Here is a 26307-nt window from a genome sequence, read left to right as displayed (position 1 = left end):
GCAGTACTTTTCACATTATTTCACAAACATGTAACTGGAACTTTACGTATCAGTTGAACTATCATTAGTGTAATATCCTCAGGTGTTATAAACAAGACAATTCCATTTTTAATATGGCAACAACTACCATGGCTTTGAAGTTTCTGTTCCTTGCATTTATAGGCAGTGATTGCTGCCTGGCCAGCCTGAGTCTCCACGGGACAGCAGCTCTTTGATTACACACCATAATATTAAATATTTATAACAGCAATGTGAAATTACTTTGAAACCGAAATAGCAAAATTTTCAGACTTTCTTTAATTTGAAGAACAAGATTTTATGTTAAATTCTAGATAGCCTTGCATGTGCTATATGCTAAAATGTATTATAAAACTATTCGATAGTGCCCTTCTATGCTATGGCACAGGGAGATCCAACACACTTCACAGAAATATTGTAATTCAGTTAAATGGGCATGAACTAAACTACGGCTGTTGTGATGACAAATAAGGACCTTCTGCCCATCCAACGGACAGGGAATTACGGCACAAAGGACTTTACACAGGGTAGAAGTGGCCAGTTAGGAGTGAAGGTTAATTCTTCTGTCCTAGTTACTTTTCAACTCTTCCCTGTGGTCACTGGAAACTTCACCCATAAAATCTGGATTTTATTAACACATGTGAACTGATATCTTTGATGCAGCTATAGTTTAAATACACTTCCAAGCAGATAGAAATTCAAAGGTGCGTAAAGGTCATACTTTAATTTCAGAGGGAGATTCCAGTGGTCCCTGGTCAGAAAACAGCTTTAGGGCATCTGCCAGTGGTTTGTGAAAATCTGAGTCCAAAACTTTATCTAGCTTATTACTGTCAGAAATTTAAATGGCTTTAATATATGTTAAGGAGCCTGGGATTGATTTTATTTCACTAGAGGCAGCTGGTGGAAGTCAAGTCTTGGTCTACAGCCAAACCACTTCTTCCTGCAGTTTAATCTCTTTCAAAATATTTAACATTCCTGGCTTTTGAAAGGAAAATAAATCCTCTTCTCCAAAGCAGCTCTTTATCACTTAGGAAAGCTGATCTTGTAGAGTCATCACTGAGGAATGCTGCGCTGATAGGATACAGGAGGGCAACTTCCCTGAGCGTCACAGACCAACAGCCGTAAATCATCATTATCAGGGTGCGTCAACTATTATATTTTAAGTAGTCCACACAAATACAGAAAGGGTGAAGCTAAATGATGCCAGTGCCATCCCAAGGTCCGTGACATGCCAGGGGGAGCGTCTTACGCAATAAATTTGGTCTCCACATCAGAGCTATGAGAGCATCCTTCAAACACTGCGGGTTTTAGTGACAACGGACAAACCTGATCTCGTTTTTATAAACTGAGCCTCTTGTGGAGTGGCAGCTTCCCACATCCACCCACCAGTGCACCAAGACCCTTGTACGCTTTGTCTCCAAAGCATGGACCTATAACAATCTCTGTTTGGAATAATTTTCTTTTGAATAGGATGCTTTGTTTCAAATGGGTGATTTTTGAACTTGAGAGCAAGTTTCGCTGTTTGGCATAGTCTTCACGTGGGATGGCATTGCTGGATTTGTTGCGGCAGAAAGCCCAGCCAAAAGCAGCAGCAGCAAACACGCAGCACAGATGTGATTTTTCCTGCTTACCCACACAAGGTCTTCCCACTCCCTGGGACCGGTATCCACGTGGACACACGCAGCGGTAACTCCCTCGCGCGTTCTCACAGATCTGGTTGTAGCGGCACTGGTGGGTCCCGTCCCGGCATTCGTCAATGTCTGCGCACAACACACAACAAGGCAAGGGCAGGGCGTCAGGTTTTTCTGAAAACCTCTTACAGCTTTAAACTTCCTGATGTAGAAGGAATGTGGTTAAACCTGGCCTTACCTGGTGCCATGATTAGGCATTACTCTCTAACACTTTGTGTTACAAACCACAGTCTGTGTTTCACAAGCTGAAAGCAGATATTGAGCAGAATCACAGATACGTTTTTCAACCATATTGCATTTATAGATGCTTTTTCTATTAATTTTCAAAACTTTTCATCGAGGTTTCCAATTTTATCAGCTACTCTCCAAAGAGACATAAACCATTTGCCTGCCATGTCCCATGACAAAACAAAGACTCTGGTAGTGTATGGGACGCTGGTTATGATTCAAAGTAGCCATGGCAAGCACAAGGACCCACGATCCTGATTCGGAGCTCCCGAGACAAACTCTTAAAGCTTCCACACATGTGGCAGAACATTTCAATGAACCAATTCTAGATTTCAAGGTGACAACACAGAAAAGATGCTGAGGAGAACATTACAGTTCTTTCTTAAAAGCAATGGTAAATGAGAGGGGGCAAGGGTAAATCTCACAACAGTTACATACATATGTTCCTGTAAGTGAAGAAAATTCGGTGCCTTAATACGTGCGAATCTTAATAACTGGAGATTGACTACCTCAAAGGTTTTTATACTGTGTTTGTTTGTTGTTTAATTCATTGTTTCTGTGCTTCCCATCACCCTACAGTACATGAACACTTCTACTCACCAATACAAGTTCCATTTTCTGCTTTGGTCATTCCACTGGGACACAGGTCAATGCACTTATAGCCACCGCGGGTGTTCTTGCAAAGTTGATCGGGCCTGCACACGTTCTGCCTGCACTCATTTACATCTGATTTAAAAAAAAAAAGGCAATAATGGAAATGAGCTGACTTCCTTATGCTCAGTGTCTAAAAAATAGAATAATCCAGCTGTAATTATGTCTACGTGCATCAGAATGCATTTCATGCACGTTTATCCATCAGCCCACTTCCCGCTCCCTCTGACTTGCAGTACTGCTTTACAAAGAATTTTTAAAAGATACCATCCCTAGTAGGACTTTCATTCATAAAGGATTCAGGTAACAAATATAGGAGCAAATAAACGTTGAACTATGTCCCTTGGAAAGAGGGGAGGAACGTTCAGAACGCCACTCGTACCCAAGCATTTTCTGCCCTTCAGCTGGTACCCGGGATCGCAGCCGCAGTGGAAGCTCCCGATGGTGTTGAAGCAGCGCTGGTGGCAGGGGCTGGACTCCTGGCATTCGTTAACATCTGTTGAACGACACAAATTCTTGATGCCAACGCTGTGAGTCACCTCAGCATCATTTACCTGAACAGCGTGTGGTTACGTCAGCGTTCTGGACGCTGAGGTCTGTTCAGAAGTGTTTACTTCTCTCACTTCTTTGTAAAAGAAAATGCATGTGGGACACAAGAATGTTAGGTTATTCCCTCAGAGGATTTTAAATTTATCATCTCTAAAGATGGAAGAAGCAAAAGGTTTAAAAAGCAAAACAAGCAAGCTCAAACCCCCCAACCTGTCTTGCTAGGTTAATAACGAAAATGTACAGACACCGTAGTTGGAGATGCAGCTTTTAAGAAGTTACTTTCGATGATGCGAGAGACAGCGTCTAGTTTCTGAGCCCGGAGACGTGTCCGTACCTTGGCAGCCGAAGCCCTCGGCGGTTCTGCGGAAGCCGCTCCCACAGCGCAGCACGCAGCGGTACGAGCCCACGACGTTCTCACAGTCCTGGCTGGCGCGGCAGCTGTGGCCGCCTAACGCACACTCGTCAACGTCTGCCATGGAAAACAAGCTGTAAACCTCACCGCGCACAGAGTTAAACACAGATCAAGCGGTGTCTTGAGCATGATCAACTACGAAATACCTCATTGCAAATACAGTCAGGTAGGAAATAATTAGAATACCACCAATAAATTACATATATATATATTACATTTCCCTTGCGATTTAAGTGCCGTGGGGCTTTTTGCATCCCCAGCCATGCTGCTCTTACCCTGGCAGGTCCTGCCGTCCGCGGCGATGGCGAGGCCTTGCGGGCAGGAGCAGTGGTAAGAGCCCATGGCGTTGTGGCAGGTGTGGGAACAAGGGTTTGGCACGGCACATTCGTCTTCATCTGGAACAAGAAATGTTTGAAACCCCAGTGAGGCTTCATGAGGTTCTACAAGAAACAACGGCGTTCTCCGCTCTGATTTTCACGGTTACCCAAGCCGCAGTACCGCGACACGCTGGAGCCTGCGTTAGCTCCGCAGGACGCGGGCACTGCCGCCGTAACCAGTGTTTGAGATGATCTCTGCCACAGAATCTCTTTATGACAGAGCAGATGGGTTTCAGGGTTAGACTTAAGACTTTCTAGAGACATGTGCAAATATTACTACACGTTCCACACTAAGGTTTTTGAATTCAGATTGTTTTACAGATGATACTGCAAGTGGAAAATGGTTTTAGTTGTCTTATTTTCAGTTTTCCTGGTTTTAAACCTTTTGGATGGCGTGGTGTTTGTTTCATGTATGATTTCCTTAATTGGTAAGCTTTCAAGGGGCAATGCAGTGAGCCCACAAAAGTGTTTCAGATGATCGTTCCCAGCCTGGAGAAAGGCTCTGGGGAGACCTCATTGTGGCCCTTCCATATATGAAGAGGGTTTACAACAAGATGGAGAGACTGTACCAGGCGACTCTAGAGGCCAGGAGAAGGTGTAACAATTTTAGACTAAAATAGGGGAGATTTAGATTGGAAATAAAGAATAAATGGTTTACATGGAGGGTGGTGAGGTGCTGGAACACGTCACCCAGAGAGGTGGTGGCTGAACCATCCCTGGAGACATCCCAGGCCAGGCTGGACGGGGCTCTGAGCAACCTGAGCTGGTGAAGATGTCCCTGCTCATGGCAGGGGGGGAACTGGGGGAGCTTTAAGGTCCGCTCCAAGCCAACCCACTCCACAAGAATACGATCACACACGACCCTTGTCACATCGTTACCTGAACAGTACGGCCCAGCTGAGTCCAGTCGAAACCCAGCAGGACACTGGTTGCTGCGATCTCCTGATGGTAAAAGGGAGCACGTGTTACTTGTCTGATGGTAAAAGGGAGCACATGTTACTTGTGAACAAAACGCGGCCAAGTTATTACTTCAAAAAACCCTTTAAGAATTGTAGCCTGGCTATGTATAAAAGATTTATTATACTTGGACACTAAAACAGAAACTTTTAAAATCCAGGCTGGAGTGGTTGTCCTGCTTGGGCACCAGAAGTCAGTGGTAAACGGGTTTTGCTGTTTTGAAAAACATTCAAGAGGTGCGGGGTGCCCTCACAGTGACTGCAAGTTGCACCCAGCCTAACACATCCTGCAAAGTCCCTCCATAAAGTTTTCATTATTAAAAGAATAAAGAGCATTCGGTTTGACTTCACCTAAAAGGAGGAAAATAAACCCAAACCAAACAAATCACCATGTCATAGACTGTGGGAAGTCCCTGGAGAACACAAGTGTGAACTGTAACCACCAGCTCAGGTAGAGGCTGCTCAAAGACCACACGTATTCTGCTGCTTGAAAATGGATTCAATAAATATGACATTTTAAAAAAGCAGTATATTAATTGTTGGAGGAAATAAATGCAAGTTCAGTAAAGGCTTGGCCAGATGAATGCATAGGCATACCTTGATGTGGAGACTTCTTTTATAAGACCTCTTTTTAAAAAGCAATATAAAAATATCTTATTTGGTTTTCAGATTGCACAATGAGCTCATGGTCTGGCCAGCGGGGAAGTCATTTTACCTCATTTAGAGTGTCAATGAAAAGAAAGACTGAGATGGGCAATCCCGCTGATTCATTTACTTTCAAACCAGAGTTATTTCAGTTGAAACACAATTTTAAGCCTTACTGTGAAAAACCCCAACAGTAACAGAACCTGAATGGTTTTCCCCCTTACTTACATTTACGTGGTTTTTGCTGTGAGAAGAAAATACACAATCCTTTTTCATAATAGATACGCAAAACCAAACCCAAACATAAAACCCACCAACACTTCACCCCCCAATAGCAACAGTAGGTTCATTGTAGAGATGAAAGGTACACACAAGAAAACAGAGAAATATTTTAGGATGACCGTCTGAAGGTACCGGTGACACTATTAGCAGTGTCAGCAAACACAGCCGCACATCGTCTAACTACCAGCGACGAGTAAGTGCAAACTGCAACAGCCTTTACACATCAGGCTGTGGGCGTATGAACAGGACGTGTAGGCCCCAGGATCTACAATATAGTTCCCCAAGTTCCACAGCACTGCCTCTTCATAACCAGCTTTGGAGAATATAGGTAATGAATTCTAGGGAGCCAAGATAATATTTTTCCGTTGGTTTCTTTTTGTGAAGGATTAGAACGGTACCTTTTGCGATGGAAGCGTGGATCTGAAAAGCCACGCTTTCTTCCAGCGGGTCGTACTGTGTTGTGATGGAGGCGGCGTGGAGCGTTTCCACCAAGAACGGCATCTTCCCTTTGGTGGGATCGTACGTGATGCTGTGGTTCCACGTGTAGGGAACGCTGACTCCATCGACAGCGAAGAGCCGAGTGGAATGGGCGTAGAGCTGCCCCGGCCCGGTCTGAATGTAATCCTCTGTGTAATCCTGGAGCAGCGAGAGGCGGCGTCAGCCACCGCGTACGGCCAGCGCCACCGCGGGTTCGCATTCAAACGTGTTCTGAGAAAGGGGTTTTCATTCAACAGCTGAACAAATCATATTTCACACAACACATGCCTTTTCACCTCTAGCTTCCTAATCTTAGTAGCACCTGGCATATTGCATTTCAGAAGAAACAGATACTGAGGATCCTGATGTTGGGGGCAGAGCATTTCCAAAGAAACCTGAAAATGAGCTTATTGATAAACAGCAGTCCTTTGAGGCCTACATACATTTTTTATATACTAAGTCAGATGCTGACAATATGTGCTAAATAAACAATCAATAAAGTAAAAAAAAGGTATGAATATTGGACATGCTACATATTGCAGTGTATCAAAATATCAAGAACTTCATGTATATTTATTGTAATGTGGGATTAATATATTAAAACATATTTACCAGTGACCTACCACTATCTAATTGCCACCTTTATAAAAACTACTATAAAGATTGTCCTTTCACAGTAAAACCAAGGCTCAAACACCTTGTTTTACACCAGTATGCATTATATTAAGCAAAATGTTCTTCACGGCTTACACTAAACCAAAAGGGTAGAAAACCAGTTTGTTTGAACTGCATTTTTCTCTCAGGAGAGACAGAAGTGACAGAATCTCTCTCACTGGGACATGTAGAAAGAGCAGGCACAGCCACTCAGCAGCACGACAACGATCTTTTGCCTTTAATTGTCACACAGGCTGCCCTCTCTAATCATCCCTGAAAAGCTCACAGAGAAGTGTCCTCCTTTGAAAAAGCAAGTTCTGTAAAATATTTCAGATGGTTTGTACCATAGGACTGTTCGTCATAATGGACACCTCCACGAGGCAAAGGCACTAACAGCAGCATGACAATAAAACGTGAAACACCCTGTGGTGCAATCTGATTCAGAATCTGTTCATCCCGCCTTTGCAACTCAATCAGCACCAGGAATGTTCCTCTGCCGGACTGTGTAGCTGCAAACAAAGCAGCAGTAATATCCAGTCTCATAGCATCAAAGAGGTGGTGTCACCTCAGGAAGCCAAGCAGGCTAAAGATGCATTAAAAGCAGCTCCTGACCTGTGATAACCTGCCCCAAAGATGCTTTTCAATCCCACCTTTTAACAGCTTAAGCTCTGCAGTGACCAATACAACCTTCCTGATGGCAACTTTTAGTTTTCCAAGGCAACATTAGCACCTGTCAGTAAAACCAGGCATCAAATACATTCCATGCAGTAAAACAGTTTTCGGGATTTAGTGTCTACTGCTTCAATACAGCTGAGAGCAGAGGTACATATGGAAGAGAAGAGGGCGGTGTCTCGCGCGGCTTTACCTTCACGTTAACATCGGCTGCCGATGGGAGCTGCAGCACGTGGCCGCTCACAGCAACGTCCAGCAGCAAAGCTCCAGCCGAGTCCAAGCCCCGCGCCACGTGAGTCACGCGCAGAATCTCACCTGGGGATTTTGAGAGCACATCGATTTATAAAGCATCTGAAGCGAAGACTCATTTTAGCCACGTGGTATCTGAACTGGATCCTGACCAGTTATTTTATAGTTATATTTTTATACGATGTACCATGCCTGTAATACAAACATTACACGTCTTGAATTACAGCTCCATAAGCTGTATTTAAGCCTCAGAAAGCCACAGTCACTGAAAATACAGATATAAGACAAGGCTCAACATTCAGTAACAGCTGTGAGCTTTTTTTAAAGAAACACAGCCTATCGAGCTTGTTGGAAACAGAAAGAGATGGTATGTCACAGGTAACTCACCGGTCGCAAACTCCACTTGAGTTTCTCTCTTGAACACGGCATCAGTGAGTGTGAACCCGTTCATGGCTTCGCCAATTTCCTTTGCAGTTGTCCAATAAACTGGGCTGAGTATGGAAACAAGCTTCCTCATCGCAGGACCTCAAAGAAATGCGACAGAACATTCGAGAGCTTTTTCCGAAGGTCATGCGACCCGCGTCAGCAGGAGATGAATACAGAGGCCTAACACTAGTGTAACCCTTGCCATTTAGAAACAATGTATTGGCATATTCAGAGGAACCTTTTCACAAATACTAATGTACTAGGAAGGAATATACTGAAGATTCCTTTTTCTCTATGAAAAGTTTAGATCAGTTTCTTCAGTGACACTTAATGAAATGGTGAAAACTGACATTGCTCAAGGTAAAACGTGTTCAGAAGTCCAAAAAAGCCTACCAAGGCTCCGAGGGACGTTCGTAATCTTTGCTTGTATTACTCTGGTTTCAGAGTCGGGGCTGTCTGTTACTGTGGCATTCAGGAAAACAATTCCAAATTCAACATCGTTAATGTTTCCAATGATGCTGCCTTTGGCACGGGAAGGCCCACCTGTGCAGGGGAGGGAAGGGAAAGAGGAACAGGCATGTGAAAACTGCTGTCTGGTATTTTAAGGGAGAGCAAATTCAGAAATATTGTCCAGTATTTTAACAAGTAAGGAAATTTCTGCACATATTACTCCATTATTTGCAAGAGTAAAACTCAGAGCTTGCAAATAACAGGATGCTGCGTATACGTGATCTGAGATACAGGCACAAGGACATGGGAATCACCTCTGTCTGAGAAGCAATGACTCTTTACCAGCACACTCTAGTGCCATGTAACAGGTTAACAAAAAAGTATCCAGCTGAAGTTGCCAGGGAGATTTAAGCCAAAATAAAAAGAAATTACTTGGTCAACTGGCCAAGAAACGGGAGTGAGTTAACTCACCAGGACAGGCTTGGGTGTTACACTTGGATATCTGGGAGGCGTCCCCAGGACAAGGCCGGCCACGGTGTAGCGGGGCTGGGTTGCTGCAGAGGCGTGTTCGGGTCTGCTCGCCTCCTCCGCAAGACGCTGAGCACTGGCTCCACGCTTGCCACTGCCCCCAGTTCCCATCCACTGAAGAAAGAAAGAAGGAAGAAAGAGGCTTTTCATTTCCAAATGTTTCAGGCTGCGTCAGTGGTGCTGTGGTGTCATTCCATCTTGATGGGTCCGATGTGACAGAGAAAAGAAACAGCTGCAAGGATGACAAAAGCACCTGATGGGCAGGCGTGAACACCTCTCAGAAACACACCACCTTGAAAATGTTGTGTTCACCTGTACTGGCAGTAAGGAGGCTCCTCCAGGGGATGTTTCTAATAAAATCATTGACGTGGTAGATGAACCATCCCTGGAGACATCCCAGGCCAGGCTGGACGGACGGGGCTCTGAGCAACCTGAGCTGGTGAAGATGTCCCTGCTCATGGCAGGGGGGAACTGGGGGAGCTTTGAAGGCCCCTCCAATCCAAACCACCCTGTGATTCTGTGATTTCATAAGAACTGGGTCAAATTCTCTCCAGGGGGAACTGAAAAGCATTGTCACACGTGCAGATCCATCCCAAAGCAGTTTGTAAAGAACACCTGTCAATGTTCAGAATCTCCTGTCACGGTTTTTAGTAGCCAGTCACCAGAGAGACAACCTGCCTGTCCAGAGCTTTGAGTGGTTTTACTCCTGCGAAGTAAATGTCTGAGATTGCATGGGTATAAAACTGACGAAGAGCACAAGACACCAAACAAACCATAAATGTGACGGTTTGGGGTGCAACAAGCATGTCCCCACACCTCGGGTGTATGGATGTGGCCTTCTCGGGGCTCTGTCACCCGTGTGCGGGTCAGCAGCGTGTTCAGTGGGGCACAGCTATGCGTAAAGTTGGAGGAGGAAGGTGTGTAAAGGGGTGAGCATAGAGGAGGGATTCAGTGTTTTTTAATTCTTATATCAGAGCTAATAATGATTTAATGATAATCACTTTTTGGAATGGGTTCTAGAGGGTGTTTAGAAATGTGTAGGTGTTTACTAAGTCTCTAGCATTTTGGTTTTTCTGATATTGATCCTGATTGTGTAAGTTCACTCATTGCCCGTTAGTTATGTATTGTCAATAAACCAATATACTGCTTTGACTGTCATTTCATTTAAACCATTTGGCATTAGCATTTGTTGCTGCTCCTGGAACAGATTGTGAGAGTTCACCAGGAACCTCAAAAACTCTATTTACTGTAAAAACAAAGTAGAATTATGAGGCATAGGAGAGATTTTCATAGACCGTTTCCTGTTTTGAATTACTCCACCTCTCACATGTGAAGGGGGAAATCACAGTGACAGTTATTTAAAGAAAACAGTGAGAGTGGATTATTAGATTGTACGGAATTGTAAGTAACTACAGGAACGTTCTCCGTTCCTTTCACAATATGAAAATCTCACATGGGTTACGTACACCCTGAAGTCTTCCAGCCGTGTTTAATTTCCCTGCGAGGCTGAGCACTCACCGGGGCAGAGCTCGCTGCTGCACCTCTGGATCTGCACGTCCGCCCCCGCGCAGGCCCTTCCGCCGCTGGCAGGGCGAGGGTTGTCGCAGGTCCGGTATCGCCTCATCTGGCCTCCGTTGCACGTTCTGCTACAAGTTCCCCAGCTACTCCATGGGCCCCAGTTGCCATGAACTGTAAAGGTGAATCAGATTTTATGTCTTCCTCTTAATAACAAATACTTAAAACCAGACAGTCAAGCTAGGAAAATAATCTGACTGGAGAGTAACTTTTACATTTCTTTTCCTGAAAGAAAAATCAAAAAAGCCAGGCAATTAAAGATCTAACAAAGTTATCTTTGTTAGATCCAGTATTCAGTGATTTCTTGGAGTGTATTAACCAACTCCTGAACACTGACGTTCAGAGGAAAGTTATGTAGCACGTATTATTAACCAAGTGAGTCACTACACTTTCCTGTGAGATTCAGAGAGATCCACTTTGCAGTCCAGGGTGTTTCAAAAAGATGGACCCAATTTCAAAGCAGTCCATCTCTTTGAAACACCCGGTACTTTCTGACTGGACAGGTGTAACTTCAGAGAAGTGTGTGACCTCTGTCAGTCCAGCAGGACCTTCTGCACCAGCTGCTCCTAATGGTTCATGTTTGAAACATCCCAGTCACACCGACTGATGAGCTTTCGCTCTTGCCAGGCAACTAAAACCACTTACCTGTTTTTCAGACCTCCTAACTTTTGTGGGAGCGCGTGATTTGTGCAGGGTTTCCCACCTCCCACGTGTACACCCACACGCAGCCAGTGGCCAAGCAGCCTCATGCAAAGCACTTACTCGGACAAGGATCGCTGTTGCAAAAATCAATTTGTATGTCGTTTCCTTCGCATTTGTGACCCCCGAACTGCGGGGCTGGGTCTGCGCAGCGGCGCGTTCTCTGCCGGCTGCCTCCCCCGCAGGACACGGCGCAGGCGCTCCAGCTGCTCCATGCCGCCCACTTCCCGTCCACTGGGGAGAAACACACAACGTGGGACAGTTACAGTCTCGGACATTCAGAATAACACAGTAATTCAGCGCTATATCGGGGTAGAACCAACCGTAGGATGTTACTGACTCTCACTGTGGAACATCTAAGCTACACAGACATTTCTACACAGGGATTTCCAGGAGCGAGACTGGAGAAAAGCACGACCTGTCTTTTAAATCATCTGTAAGCCTGACCGGAATCATAGTCAGGGATCCCTCAGGCTTAGTCACACATATTTTTAGGTACCCATAAGCAAGTCAAACGGTGTACAAAGCAGCCCCTGAAATCAGCTCACTGGGCAGGTCATTTCTCTCCTCTACCAGTCGATGGTTACAGTGCAGACTCAGTTGAGGGCCTGGCATGTGCAAAACGGAGTGTGAAGCCAGAAGGATCCAGACGGAGCTGCTGCACATTCCACCTCATTACATTTCCCTTCGTTACCCCTGCACTCAGCCAAATAGAGAGGTCGTGTTTCAAAAACGTGAATTTTGCTACCCAGTCATGAAGGACTCACTGAAATGTGGAAGAAAAGGATAAATGAGGAACAGAATCTAGGAAAATTAAATAAAAAAAAAGAAGTTTAGGAAACCTGTAATGTAACTGCCAAGGATGTAAAATGCTGCTTGTGCACAGTGGCAGGGTAAAGGAAGAAAGACCCTTAAGGACAGGAGAAGAAATCTCGTGTGTTGTGTCTATAGGGAGATGCTAAAGATAGGGATGGGCCAGTGAAAATAAAAGGCTTGAATGGCATTTTTTCAGGGACTACGCTTTCAGAACTGGGCGGCTTTCGATATAAACTAAGCAGAATCTGGAAAGGAGATGCCAAGTTTGCTCTTCGTGTCCGACTCGTCTCACCTGGGCAGCGTCTCTTGTTGCAAACCTGCATCTGTGCGTCAGCCCCCTGGCAGTGGGACCCGCCGTGGGCCGGCGGGGGGCTGTTGCAGAGCCTGAGCCGCGTCTGAGTGCCCTTCCCGCACGTCTCGCTGCACGGACCCCACGGCAGCCAGGAGCTCCACTCGCCAGCAACTGCAAAGGCAGCACAGCTATTAAACTCTCTAAACCACGCAGCTGCGTTAACTGGAAGTCACAGCTCCACAGCCTACGGCGAAAAAGCGATGTGGTTTAATGTCAATAAATGAAATATCCTGAATAAGCCCTTGAAAAAACCTTCGCCTTGAGCAACAGCTGAAACAGATCAACAGTTTCCAAAAGACAGACTCATTCTTTTTCTGGTTTGTTTGGGTTTTTTTGTTTGTGAATTCATCGCTTCACCTGACTACAATCTTGGAACAACAGAACTGAACACCTGAATGCGGTGTTTTCCCATCCTGTGCGAGGCCCAGGGTCTTGGCAGGGAAAGGGACAGGCCGGCTAAGAGCTGGCACAGTGTCAGTGGCCACCGGTGAGCAGGAGCCACAACTGATTTTTGTTGCCAAAATCTAGAGAAATTCACCTCTGGCTGGTGGAGGAAAATTTCGGCATTGTGGGGGTGGCAAAGCCAATGAAAAAAGGAAAAACCAACATAATAAATATTGCACAGAAGGAAACATGCCAGTGGTGAAGGGTTATGAATAAACTACCACCTGTCAAACGTGGTCAGTGCTGCCAAGGGAGGAAGGAAAGCTGAACATCCAGCTAGTTAGGAGAAAGACGTGGCTGAAAATTAACAAAACAGGGAAAAACATACAGATAATGTCTTAAGTTATTAACTATTATGTTTTACATGGCTTTTTAATAGTTTTTTTCATTATAACTGGCTTTGCGTGGTACATTTAGAGTAGTGAGTTTTACTGTGTGACCACATTGTAACAAACACTGAAAAACATCGAAATACAAAATTCACATTTTCACTGGGGAGAGGGAAGAGAAATTGCAGAAAATTTTCCTTGCACTTCCATTTCCAAAAATTACTGTCGTTCAACACATTACAAGCAACATCAAAATAAAAATTTCAGAGTCTAATTCTTTTATAATTTAATAATCTGAAACAAGCTGGCAAAATTGGGGGGGGGTATGGGAGGGCGGCAAAAAAAGGACGAAATCTATACAGAAAGCCCCTTATGTAACTAATTCCAGGTTCCAGTATAAGCTGGGGAATGACCTATTAGAGAGCAGCGTAGGGGAAAGGGACCTGGGGGTCCTGGGGACAGCAGGGTGACCATGAGCCAGCACTGGGCCCTTGTGGCCAGGAAGGCCAATGGTACCTGGGGTGGATTAGAAGGGGGTGGTCAGTAGGTCAGAGAGGTTCTCCTGCCCCTCTGCTCTGCCCTGGGGAGACCACACCTGGAATATTGTGTCCAGTTGTGGCCCCTCAGTTCCAGCAGGACAGGGAACTGCTGGAGAGAGTCCAGCGCAGCCACCAAGATGCTGAAGGGAGTGGAGCATCTCCCGTGTGAGGAAAGGCTGAGGGAGCTGGGGCTCTGGAGCTGGACAAGAGGACACTGAGGGGGGACTCATTCATGTTTACAGATAGATAAAGGGGGAGTGTCAGGAGGATGGAGCCAGGCTCTTCTCGGTGACAACCAGTGACAGGACAAGGGGCAATGGGTACAAACTGGAACACAGGAGGTTCCACTTAAATTTGAGAAGAAACTTGTTCCCGGTGAGGGTGGCAGAGCCTGGCCCAGGCTGCCCAGGGGGTTGTGGAGTCTCCTTCTGTGCAGACATTCCAACCCGCCTGGACACCTTCCTGTGTAACCTCATCTGGGTGTTCCTGCTCCATGGGGGGATTGCACTGGATGAGCTTTCCAGGGCCCTTCCAACCCCTGACATTCCGGGATTCTGTGTGATTCCGTAATTCTAAGCCTATCTCATCTTACCTGGGCAAGGCCTGATGTTGCACATGAGGGAGTCCAGGGCGCTGCCCTGGCAGGGCCTCCCGCCGTGCTGAGCCGCGGGGCTGCTGCACGTTCTGCTTCTGCTCCTGTTCCCTTGGCCGCAGCTCCTGGAACACTCTTCCCACAGCCCCCACTCCGACCAGTTGCCATCCACTATGGAACAGAAAACCCCACAGTTTTAATTTAAACATTTAAAGAAAAATAAAATTGCGGTGTTTATTGAAATTTTCCTCAAAAGTCAAAATGAATTTCAGCTTCTTAGAAAAATTAATCTGCCATGAAGGTCCGTGGTGATAACAGCTCACAGTTAGGGCACTTAAGGCACATTAAATGTATCAATTAATTAAAGAAGTACCTGGGCAGGGCTTGTTGTGGCAGCTGCGCATGTCTGTGCCGGGTCCCTCACAGCTCCTGCCGCCATTTGCTGGGAGAGGGTTGTTGCACTGACGGACTCGCTCCTGGACGCCTTGCCCACAAGTCACGCTGCAAGGCCGCCACTCCAGCCAACTGGAAAATCCACCATGCACTGCAACAGGAAAAACGATGCTGTTTGCAACGTGCTTGTGCGTAGAATTCTCTCAGATTGACACAGCCAGGTGAAAACTGCCCTTTGTTAGCCACACGAGGAAATCCAACTCACTTCACATCTTCACTAGTGCAGAAATATCTTCCTACAGTTCGGAGGATACTTCACCTGCTCTGAAATATTGCTTATGCTCTTAACTGCTTTTCTTTAGAGGTACAATGAAATTATGTATCATGCTCTGAGGATGGGATCTAGTTCAAGATCCTTATGTTATTTTTTATGTCTCTTCATCACACCCATCTGTCTCACAAGGAGTATGACACTAAGCAGAAACCCACTGACATCTCAGACCAGATTTAACACATGCCTAATGCGTATATGCAAGATAAGACAAGATATCCATAAAATATGGATAAGATAAGATCTTGATTGCATCTCTTCACCATTAATGCTGTCATCTACCAGTTTGCAGTCACTATGCCATATTTTGCACACCTACCCTGGACAGTCAGGGGTACCCGAACCAGAACAGATCCCATGAGATTCCTCGCTACACACTCGTACTCAGACGTATCTTCCTTCCGTGCCGCGATGAGACGCAAGGAGCCGTTAGACAGGACAGTCGCTCTCTCGTCACTCACAACCGGGTGACCTTGGCGGGACCACGTGATGGTCGGAGGGGGCTCCCCGTGTGCCTGGCAGTGCAGCATCGTCGTGGCACCCGCTTCAATCACTGTCCCTACCGGTTCCACAGTAATAACAGGGGGACCTACAAGAGAAAGGTTTATTTAGGCAAGAGCACAAGGTTACGTTTTTTTTCATTGTATTGAATATTAAAGGTCTGGTCAGAACAGGGGCAAAAAATCTTAAGTCTGTTTACTTTGACTAAAACTATTATGGTTGATCTTCCACTGTCAAAAGGGAGGCTTATATGCAAGTTAAAATGACAAAAATAGGCTACTTTTAATATGCAGCAAGCTGAGGAGCGAAGTTGGGATTGAGGCCTGACTCCATGAGCGCACAGTCTTCTTGTACTGCTAAAATATGTTGCCTTTCATAAACGTGCAGGAAGGCGCTATTAATCCTGTCCAGAGGCAACTGAGACATAAGTAACACAGCCACACTGCTTGAGACTGTAACAGAAGAGGCATATTTGGAAATTCTACCACCAGTGAAAAAATAATTCCAAAATAATGCCTTCTGTAAAAAATAAAACACTGTCAGTAAAAGCCGGGATTCATCTCACATAACTTTGTTAATGGAAAAGAGTCTAGTTTAACCCAGTTGTAGAGATGTCCTCTCCAGTCAACCAAGAGGAACAGGCCCTCTCAGAGGTGATTCACCCCACTCTGAGCTGGTTTCTTGGATGAGCCTGAATCACCCCTATGTGCTTCTCATCTTTGACCTCAATCACTAGCTTAAGCCAGACTTAATGAAGAAAGACGAGATGAAAGACCCACAGTGCAGCGCCCAACCTCCAGAACTCAACAGGAGCGGCATGCACCTCTCTAGACATAGGTCACCGCTAGTGGCATCAAACTTATCGCTTTGGGTCTTACTCTGCAATGTCAGTGTCAGGCTGCGTTCCGCCGCGCCGGCCTCGTTGGTAGCCACGCACTTGTAGTCACCAGCATCCTCGTTCTTCAGAACAAAAAGCAAATAGTCAGCATGTACATAAGGCGGGTTTCTGCTTGCAGTGCACCTCCTCTAAGTGAATTTTCTGCAACACAGGGTGTTGCACTCTGGATATTCAGAAGCACGCTGATATGGAGTATCTCAGCGTTTTACCTTTATTAACATGAAGCTGATATTGTGAATTATTTTTCTTATTCTATTTTTTATTTCCTTCAACTGGTAAATTCTGAGGATCAAATATTGGTTGGTTTTGTTTTTGGTTTTTTACTTAACTGAGCTCAAGGTAGGTGCTGTTTTTAACCCCATTTCAAAATCCAGGCATTGGTTTATAGGGGCAAAAACAGGTCTTGCCATTCGTATGAGGAATTCAGATGCTAAGAGACTTGCACATGGAAAATGCAATTTCTTTTCAGCTGACCTGTGTAGAACTCACGATCTTTCAAGGTCAAAAGCAAAATTCCCATTTAACTGTGCACGACCAGGACTTCACACACCAATTAATATGTAGATTCAGTCTTTTCGACAACTAAAGAGAACAACAGCCCCACTGGGTTTTTTGTCACAGTAATTTGAGTCTAATTCTAGTCTGAATTAAAACAACAGTTGTTAGATGTAAAAGCAAAAGTGGATTAAATATCTGGCCTCACTCTTGCAAAGCACTGTAATGTGGAACACCTTTATTGATCAAGTACAACACAACAACACAGTGTAATGGCGCAGGGACTCACAACAGTGCCGTAGATGGCGAGAGAACCGTTGTTCAGCTGCTGGATCCGATTGCTAATCTGAACGCCAACTCCTTTTTTGCTCCACTGGATGGTTGGAGGTGGATCTCCCCTGACTTCACAATTCAACATCGCGTTGCCACCCAAGGGCTCAATTCGGCTGGAGTGGTAATCCCCTTTGAAAACTGGAGGCTCTGACAAAACAAGTGATGGCAGAGAAATAACAGAATCAAACTAAATGCTCTTAATGAAATTGCTGGTAAGGATCATTAATCTCTGACTTTCTGAAGTGTGAATTTCAACCTGTTTTGATTTTTTTCCATTTAGTCATAGACAAGGCATAAAATATTATGAAATATACTGAAAGAGGGGAGATTTTGATTAGATATAAGGAAGAGATTCTTCACCATGGGGGTGGTGAGACTCTGGCACAGGCTGCCCAGAGCAGCTGTGGATGCCCTATCCCTGGAAGGCTTCAAGGCCAGGCTGAGCAACCTGGTTTAGTGGAAGGTGTCCCTGCCCATGGCAGGGGGTTGGACTGGATGATCTTTAATGTCTCCTCCAACCCAAACCATTCGATGATTCCAATGTCAAAACCGACAGCTGTGTGACACTGTCCAATAGTGACTGTAAGTACTGTTATTTTACATACCTTTGACATACACAAACCCAATAGCTTTGATGGAGCCGACTGTGTTTTCTGCTCTGCACACGTAGGTACCAGAGTCATCTTTGGACACTCTCTCGATAACAAGCTCGCTGTGTCCATTTACGTCATCGTATTGTGCTGAAGGGAGAACACGCAGTAAAGGGTCACTGCAGGGATTTTAAACTTCTGCATCTCGGTGACTGCTCTGTCACAAGCCTGTTTGAATTACAGCGTGGTTCAGCCACACAGCTCAGTGGCACTGGGCCATTTCATTTCTGAGACAGCCCAGAAATGCACTGAAAAGTCGCTGGTAGGACGTCTGCCCACATGCCAGTATTCACTTAAGTTGTCCCTTAATCTCAAGCTTTGTGCACCTGCATTCTATGAACTGCTGAGGTTTCTTCATATTTAAGAGAAAGAGCATAAGTTGTTGGATGCTGAGTAAACGTCATCAGATACTGAATGTTTTTAATGTGTTGCATCAGTGGCTACAGAAGGGGAACAATTTCTCAACTGTCTTCCTTACAGCTTTGTCTCAGAGGCAATTTAATTACATGATTGCATAATACTGAAGATATTCCTCACAAAATCACCACCTAACAAGTTTGTTCTCTCTAGATGTTTTTTCTTCCTTATCCTAAACTAATTGCAATGCTGGGGGTGCAGGGAAACAACTCTAGAGTGAAATGACCACTAAGAGCTGGTGTTACCCACCTGGAATGATGTTATTGTTAAAGGTCCACGTTATTTTGGGTACAGGCATCCCAGTTGCTTTGCACGTTAATCTGAGCTGCTCTCCTTTAGTCAAAGCGACATCTCCTGGAAGTTCAGTGAATGCTGGCAGTACATGAACTATCAGGGTGACAGTGTGTGTGTCTTCCCCAGCAGCACTGTGAGCAACACAGGTGTAACTGCCGGAATCTTCAGGCTGAAAGAAAGCATGTCAGGGAAATTTCAACTGTGATATATGCTACACAACACCACCTGTACACCGATACCAGAATCTCCAAAGGTTTGGAACAAGCATTCAGTAGAAATGCTCATCTGAACTCTTTCACGTCCTCTAAATTTGAAAGATGACCTACACTTCTTTTTATCCTTCCTGAGAACTTATCACTACACATTTTTCACAGATACTTTAGTCCGCAGTGGAAAATGAAATATTTATAAAGTCTCTGGAACATTAAAAACATGAAAACAAAATAAAACAACGACTAATCCGGGAGTGAAGAGGAGCAGAGTCTTGTTACCGCCAAACCTGACAAGTCATAGCTTAGATTTAGGAAACTTACAACAACATGGTCCAAAATGAGGTCTCCATCTGGCACAGCCTGGTATTTTCCTGCTATCTCTGTTAACAGCATATTGTCCTTCTTCCAGGTTATTGTTGGTGTCGGAATCCCCTCCGCCACGCAGGACAGAACAGCCCGGGAGCCCTCCGTGGCCGTGTACTGCGCCTCCGTACTGCTGATCTTGGGTGGAACTGGGAGGAGGTTTATCAAAAAGATTTACCTGTACGTATTATTCAAGCATTAATGTAAAAACATACAATACTGGACTGAAGAAATAATTGCCTGCATCTTCTGCTTTGTTTCTTGTCTCCATCCATGACTACCATTAAGCATGCCGGAGAAATGTGGGAAATACTTTTAACAAAGTGTAAACCCAGCAAAGGAAATGGTTGCTTCCTAAATTCAATAGTTGCTTCCTAAATTCAAGCAACTGGCTGACACTACAACCCAATAAAACTCACACATTAAGCAGCACAATTTTCCTGAATATCACATCCCAGCTCCTCATAGAATCACACAGAATCCCAGAATGTCAGGGATTGGAAGGGACCTCAAAAGCTCATCCAGTCCAATGCCCCCACCAGAGCAGGAACACCCAGATGAGGTTACACAGGAAGGTGTCCAGGTGGGTTTGCAGAGAAGAAGACTCCACAACCTCACTGGGCAGCCTATTCCAGTATTCTGTTACCCTCACTGATAAGTTTATTCTCAAATTTAAGTGGAACCTCTTGTCTTCCAGTTTGAACCCATTACCCCTTGTTCTGTCATTGGTTGTCACTGAGAAGAGCCTGGCTCCATCCTCCTGACACTCCCCCTTTATATATCTGTAAACATGAATGAGTCACCCCTCAGTGTCCTCTTGTCCAGCTCCAGAGCCCCAGCTCCCTCAGCCTTTCCTCACACGGGAGATGCTCCACTCCCTTCAGCATCTTGGTGGCTGCGCTGGACTCTCTCCAGCAGTTCCCTGTCCTGCTGGAACTGAGGGGCCACAACTGGACACAATATTCCAGGTGTGGTCTCCCCAGGGCAGAGGGGAAGAACCTCTCTTGACCTACTGACCACCCCAGGTACCATTGGCCTTCCTGGCCACAAGGGCCCAGTGCTCCTCCTGTTGTCCACCAAGACCCCCAGCTCCCTTTCCCCTACACTGCTCTCCACCAGGTCGTTCCCCAACTTATACTGGAACATCGGGTTGTTCCTGCCCGGATGCAAAACTCTACACTTGCCCTTGATATATTTCATTAAATTTCTCCCTGCCCAACTCTCCAGCCTGTCCAGGTCTCTGATGGCAGCACAGCTTCCAGTGTCAGCCACTCCTCCCAGCTTGGTGTCATCAGCAAACTTGCTGACAGTCACTCTATTCCCTTGTCCAAGTCATTGATGAATATATTGAATAATACCGGCCCCAGCACTGACCCCTGAGGCACTGCACTGGGTACAGGCCTCAACTGGACTCTGCCCCATTGACCGTGACTCTCTGGCTTCTTCCCTTCAGCCAGTTCACACTCCACCTCACTACCTGATCATCCAGACTGCACTCCCTCAGTTTAGCTGTGAGGATGCTGTTGGAGACCTGTGGCTCACCCGCCACAGGTTCACGCTGTGCCAACACATGTTGGTCCCGTCCGGTCTCACTTACTGTGCACAGTGAGCTCCACGCCAGCGCTGCTGGACCCCGCCGCATTGGCTGCTATGCAGGTGTACCGGCCCGCGTCACCGGGCTGCGCAAACACCAGCTGCAGTGCGCCGGTGCTGAGGATCCTTCTTCTCATGGACTCCGTTATCTGCTGGCCGTCTTTATGCCAGCTGATCTCTGGCCCTGGGTAACCGTCAGCCTCACACTGCAGAGTGACAGACTGATCAACAGGAACGACATATTCCTTGAGGTGGGACTTGATCACAGGAGGAACTGAAAAGAATTTTACCGTTTTTTAAAAGAATTAGAGGTTGTAAAATGTACAGAACGCTTCAGTTCTTAGTGAAAATAATCCTAAAAGCATACTTGAATCCTAAAATAGACAGACAACTAAAGAGAATAAACCCCCTGGGCTCTATTCAGAGTCACATCAAAGAGGAAAGCATCGGGTCCATTTCTATTGCCCAGAAATGTGTTTTAACCAGCAGAAAGTGTGCACAAATTTCTTGGCTGTAAATCACTAGAAAAGTGTAAAAGCTTCTTTATTTACCTTGAACTTTCAGTTTGATCTTCCCCAGAGCAGTGCCAGCTGGGTTCTGAGCAACACACATGTAAGTGCCAGCATCTTCAACAGTTGATTTTGCAATCTGTAAACTGCCACTGGGAAGAACCATGTAACCATTGCCTAAAACAAAAAGAAGCAAAACATGACACTTGTTTTGTTGTTTGTTTGGTTGGTTTTTTTATTGGGGGGGGGGGGGGGAAGTTGTGAGTGTGCCTGTGTTTTGTTTTTAAATAAACAGGTTCACTATATCCAAGTTTGAATATTCTGAAACAAAACCTGTTGTGATGACATTGATGCCCTCCTTTTGCCAGGTTATTACAGGTCGAGGTGTACCCGTCGCTTCACACGGGAGTAGAATAGGATTGTTCACAATGACGTCCAGCACCCCTGGCTGAGTCTGGATAACTGGTGGTTCTGGGGAATGAAATCAAAAGGAAAATGCAATAGGTTTAATCTTCAAGGTTAGAAAATATACTAGATAATAAAATCGCATAACCTGAGAAAGCTGAATGAGCAATGGCTGTAATTCTGTCATCTTCATGAAGAGCTCAGTGGAAGTGCTCTTAAATACAACAGACGGGCTCAGCCTGACTATGGGCACAGAATATGGCCTTACTTCATGCAATTTCCCATCACATACATTATAACTTACAAAAAAGGAAAACACAAAAACCTCACAAAAATAAAATTCAGCAGCATAGACTGGGGGGGCTCTGTCTGGGGTCTGAGAGTTGTATCATGCAGAGTAGCGTCTTTGCGAATAATCTCTAATTCAGTTGAGCAAGACAGTAGTGAGGGTGCACTCTGCCCTCACTGTTACTCTGCAGCATAGGGATGTATTCAAAGGCAGCGTTTACTGACAGAATGAGCCTTTTTCTCAGGTTCCCATCTTACCCTGGACGTGAAGCGTGACGTGACGGTGAGCGGAGCCAGCGGTGTTGCGCGCCTCGCAGGTGTATCGTCCCGCATGGGCCAACTGAGCGGCAGGTATGTCAACAGCACCTGCGGCAGAGACAGCGAGCGTTAAAACCTACAGCAGTATCCTGTATTCACAGAAAAACTGCCTTACAGCATCAATTGGAAGGGGGTCTGTATTTTTACTTTAAGAAACTGGAGATTGTTTGCATTAAAGTGAATTATTTTCTCAATCAGACCCTTTCACTGGTTTTCTGTGGCTGAGCTCTGGTCATGCACAGTACCTGAAGAGAGAATTCTGTAGCCATCTCCTCTGGGAAGCAACTTCATGCCATTTTTGGTCCAACGAACTGAGGGGGAAGGAACCCCTGAGGCGGTGCAGGAAATCACTGCCGGAGACAGCTTTGTTACCAAAAGCTCTGTGGCTTCATCTGCTATGGACGGGGGCACTAAAAATGAAGATGAGTGTGAAGGTTACTTGCCCGTTTTCATTTTTATGAATTCTTGGAAATAACTTAGCTTTCTTGGGAATACCAGAGACTTATGGATATCAGTAACATAAAAGAATGATATAAAAATCTCATCTCAGTGCCCCGAAGAAATTCTGGGTGCCGTACACATGTAATAGCAATATCCCCTCTACCTTGCACAGTGAGCTCAACTGCTCTTTGATCTTCTCCTGCATCATTTGACACAGAGCACTCATAGACAGCAGTGTCATCCACAGTGGGAGAAATGATTACTAAGGAACCTGAAGATAGAAGTCTGAACAAAGAAAAGAGAAGAAAGTAAAAGCCATTGAAATACTTCTTTTCTTCTCAGGCAATCAGAGCACTGAATTTGCTGGCTATACAAGATTACATTTAAGCATGGCTAGATTTTCATAGTGCCAAAATCATCCCTGAAAACTTTAAACCCATGGTGAAAAGAAAACATTTCTCACCTGTATGTATTCTGGTTCTGGTCAACACTGAGCAGATGCCCGTTCTTTTTCCAGCGAATTGCTGGTCTGGGAATTCCGGTGGTTTCACAGGGCAAAGTGGTCTGCACGTTTACAGTAACTGTAATGTTCGTCTGTCCAGGAGCAATAGTTGGAGGGACTAAAGACAAACAAAGCCTAATTATTCAGAATAATTATATATACATGTACACCCCACCCCTTACGTATATATAGAAAAATGAACAGCCTTGATTTTTTATAAAAGAGTAAACTGACAGTAGTAAACTTACTAAACATAGAGCATAGGATGTGTCAAGTCTTTCTAGATCCAGTGCACAAGGCGTAAGTATTTTCTTTTCATGAACACTTGGGTTGTATTCCCAAGGCTATAAAGGGGCTGAACTTAACATTGTATCTAGCAGAACGGAAGGATTATGTAATTGAACTTCAGACTTGTAAAAACCACATATTTACTTAAAACCAAAACTCTTTACCAAGAACCTGCAGATCGATTTGTTTGCGTTCCGTGCCAGCTGCATTGGTTGCCATACACACGTATCTTCCTGTGTCCGTAACATGTGCTGAGTGGATGTGTAGAGACCCATCCTCTGCCATGGAATATCTGAAACAATGCCATATATTGTTTCCACTATCCACCAACAGAACCATAGGCTATCCTGGTACCGCCGAAGGAAGAGACGACGCAGGGTACCCAGCAAAAAGCCTAAACGTGCGGTGGCTTAATTTGGGCACAGGGAGTTTTCTCCTTTTTTGTGCTTATTCTGACTTCACTCTTTCCCAGCGCATCTGTTTTCCAGAGAAATTATGAAATCCAGCCGACACAGTGATTTCACATAAATGATGACAGATTTGCAGAAAATATCCAAAAGCCCTTTTTCATGGTTTCTCATTTAGCCTTAAAAAACCCCAATTGATGCTTTTACATTATCTTGTTTCTTTGAAATGCAACTGAATTCTTTAGCATTTGCTCAGTTCTAGAAAATACCAAAATCTTTCCCCTTAAAACGGTCCAAAGATAGAAACCATTTACTATAATCAAAGTTGGTGCTAGAACACGGTATAGAAGTTTTACGTATTAGAAACTACAGAGCACACTCGAGTAGCTTTTAGTCTGCATGAACTGCTTGGCTTCATCCCAAAACCGTATAAAAAAAAATAAAGATCTTTCATGTTTCCTGTTCATCATCTTTAATTTCAGAAGAATTATTATATTTTGTTGTCAGAGGAGGTTTTTTTGTCCTTTTTAAGAATAAAAGGATGAAACGTTCGGTACCGCTATGAAAAGTTGTTTGTAGAACACTTTTTATTAGAGTTTCTATCACGGTGTTTTCCACCTTTGGGTCTAGTCAAGATGATAGCTCAAATATTAGTTCTGATCTGTGAAAACAAAACTAATTCACAAGCAGCAGACACCTAATTAAGCTTTCTGCAACTAATAAATTCTTAAGAATTAATGAATAATATTTATGCCGACTTTTAGACAATACCTTGTATTGTTTCCAGTAAAAACAGCCCCATCCTTCCTCCACGTAACTCTCGGGGTCGGTACTCCTTCTGCAGCACACTCCAGAACAGCAGAAGCATTTAATCGCACAGCAGCAGTCTGAGGACCGCTTTGGATCGTAGGAGCCACTGCAAAGGGAAAATCACTGGTAATATAAGGAATAAACCTTGTGCTGCAATGACTGAAACTAAACACATGAAAACACAGCTGCACTAACAGATACATGAATGAGTGCAATGACAAAAACAAGTTTCTTACCATTTTGCGTAGTGCACAATAATTGCCGTGATGCAGTAGGGAATGAAAAAGAAAGTTTGGCTGAAATGTGCTGTAAAGATCATCTCTGAAAGTTACTACAAAGGTTATCACATAGCTAAAACAGTAAAAGAGCTCAGCATGTTTAATTCAGCACAATAAGGCTGTAGTGATAAGGAGAAAGAAGCATTTTAGTTGGACCAGTAAGGAGAGTCACTGGGCAGGCACAGTGTAATGTAGGTACATATGGTTGGGTTGTGAACAGACAGACATAGGAAAAAAGTTTCTTATCATCACCTGAGTGTGAGAATAGAATAGTTTCTCATCAGACCGGAGGTGAGAAAATAAACAGGTTTAAAATGAATTTCAGGCCTACAGTAGCAGAGGACAGATATTGAGTGTGTAGGGCCCTTCAAGCCCCATCTCCCTGCTGTCTCCTGCTTACAGGTGCAGAGAACAAGCCACAATTTTCAAATAACTTACAAAACTGGTGGCCAAGCCAGCTATGAAACCGAGTATCCCAAGGTGCCAGCCATGTGCTTTTAAGAATTTCTCAGTCCTGGATTGGGGGCGTTCACTCACATCCTGACTCGGGATCAGGATGATGGCTGGATGCCCAGCACCCTCCAACAGCAGAGAGCACAGAGGGATGGAGGGAGAGCCCCAGTGAGTCCCCAACAGGTCCTTTAGCCGGGGGGATAGCTGTGGACTCTGATGGCGGCACACAGAACGCAACACACACAGTTTAGACACAGCCTAAGCCGCCAGAGCTTGGCTAGAAAGAGACTCCTACTGCTTCCTTCTTGCCACTTAAACTCCTGCAGAAATATCACGCAAAGATCAAAATGCACAAGACCGGATCCATGATTTTACCGTGTACTGTCAGCAGGAACTCCCTGGTTGTTTTTCCTGCGATGTTACTTGCCACACACGTATAGCTCGCTGTATCGCTGAGGTCAGCGTTGTTGATCTGCAGGTATCGCCCGTTGGAGAGGATTCGAACTCGAGGACTTCC

At 45.0% G+C, this 26307-nt stretch overlaps 1 protein-coding gene across 2 annotated transcripts in view; it reads right to left on the bottom strand.

Annotated features, from left to right (window-relative positions):
• The window catches only part of HMCN1 (hemicentin 1), a 186274-nt gene that overhangs the window by 6409 nt on the left and 153558 nt on the right, over positions 1-26307 (bottom strand). For both annotated transcript variants that reach the window (XM_065072788.1, XM_065072789.1), the window contains exons 72-103: positions 26166-26307; positions 25021-25165; positions 24007-24134; positions 23516-23672; positions 23216-23337; positions 22857-23021; positions 22552-22659; positions 21934-22071; positions 21643-21777; positions 21096-21365; positions 19457-19647; positions 18879-19092; positions 18168-18302; positions 17519-17709; positions 16715-16796; positions 15655-15924; positions 14985-15155; positions 14612-14782; positions 12648-12818; positions 11603-11773; positions 10784-10954; positions 9209-9379; positions 8681-8830; positions 8249-8386; positions 7806-7927; positions 6208-6445; positions 4806-4868; positions 3825-3944; positions 3472-3606; positions 2971-3084; positions 2538-2663; positions 1650-1778 (exon numbers count right to left, since the gene is read on the bottom strand). In XM_065072788.1, coding sequence (XP_064928860.1) covers positions 1650-1778; positions 2538-2663; positions 2971-3084; positions 3472-3606; positions 3825-3944; positions 4806-4868; positions 6208-6445; positions 7806-7927; positions 8249-8386; positions 8681-8830; positions 9209-9379; positions 10784-10954; positions 11603-11773; positions 12648-12818; positions 14612-14782; positions 14985-15155; positions 15655-15924; positions 16715-16796; positions 17519-17709; positions 18168-18302; positions 18879-19092; positions 19457-19647; positions 21096-21365; positions 21643-21777; positions 21934-22071; positions 22552-22659; positions 22857-23021; positions 23216-23337; positions 23516-23672; positions 24007-24134; positions 25021-25165; positions 26166-26307 — 4954 coding nt within the window. The remainder of the gene's footprint in view (positions 1-1649; positions 1779-2537; positions 2664-2970; positions 3085-3471; positions 3607-3824; positions 3945-4805; positions 4869-6207; positions 6446-7805; positions 7928-8248; positions 8387-8680; positions 8831-9208; positions 9380-10783; positions 10955-11602; positions 11774-12647; positions 12819-14611; positions 14783-14984; positions 15156-15654; positions 15925-16714; positions 16797-17518; positions 17710-18167; positions 18303-18878; positions 19093-19456; positions 19648-21095; positions 21366-21642; positions 21778-21933; positions 22072-22551; positions 22660-22856; positions 23022-23215; positions 23338-23515; positions 23673-24006; positions 24135-25020; positions 25166-26165) is intronic.

This window comes from Columba livia, chromosome 8, assembly GCF_036013475.1.
Source record: "Columba livia isolate bColLiv1 breed racing homer chromosome 8, bColLiv1.pat.W.v2, whole genome shotgun sequence".
Lineage (NCBI taxonomy): Eukaryota > Metazoa > Chordata > Aves > Columbiformes > Columbidae > Columba > Columba livia.
The sequence above is the reverse complement of the archived record's forward strand: the minus strand, read 5'-3'. Positions and strand labels throughout refer to the sequence as shown.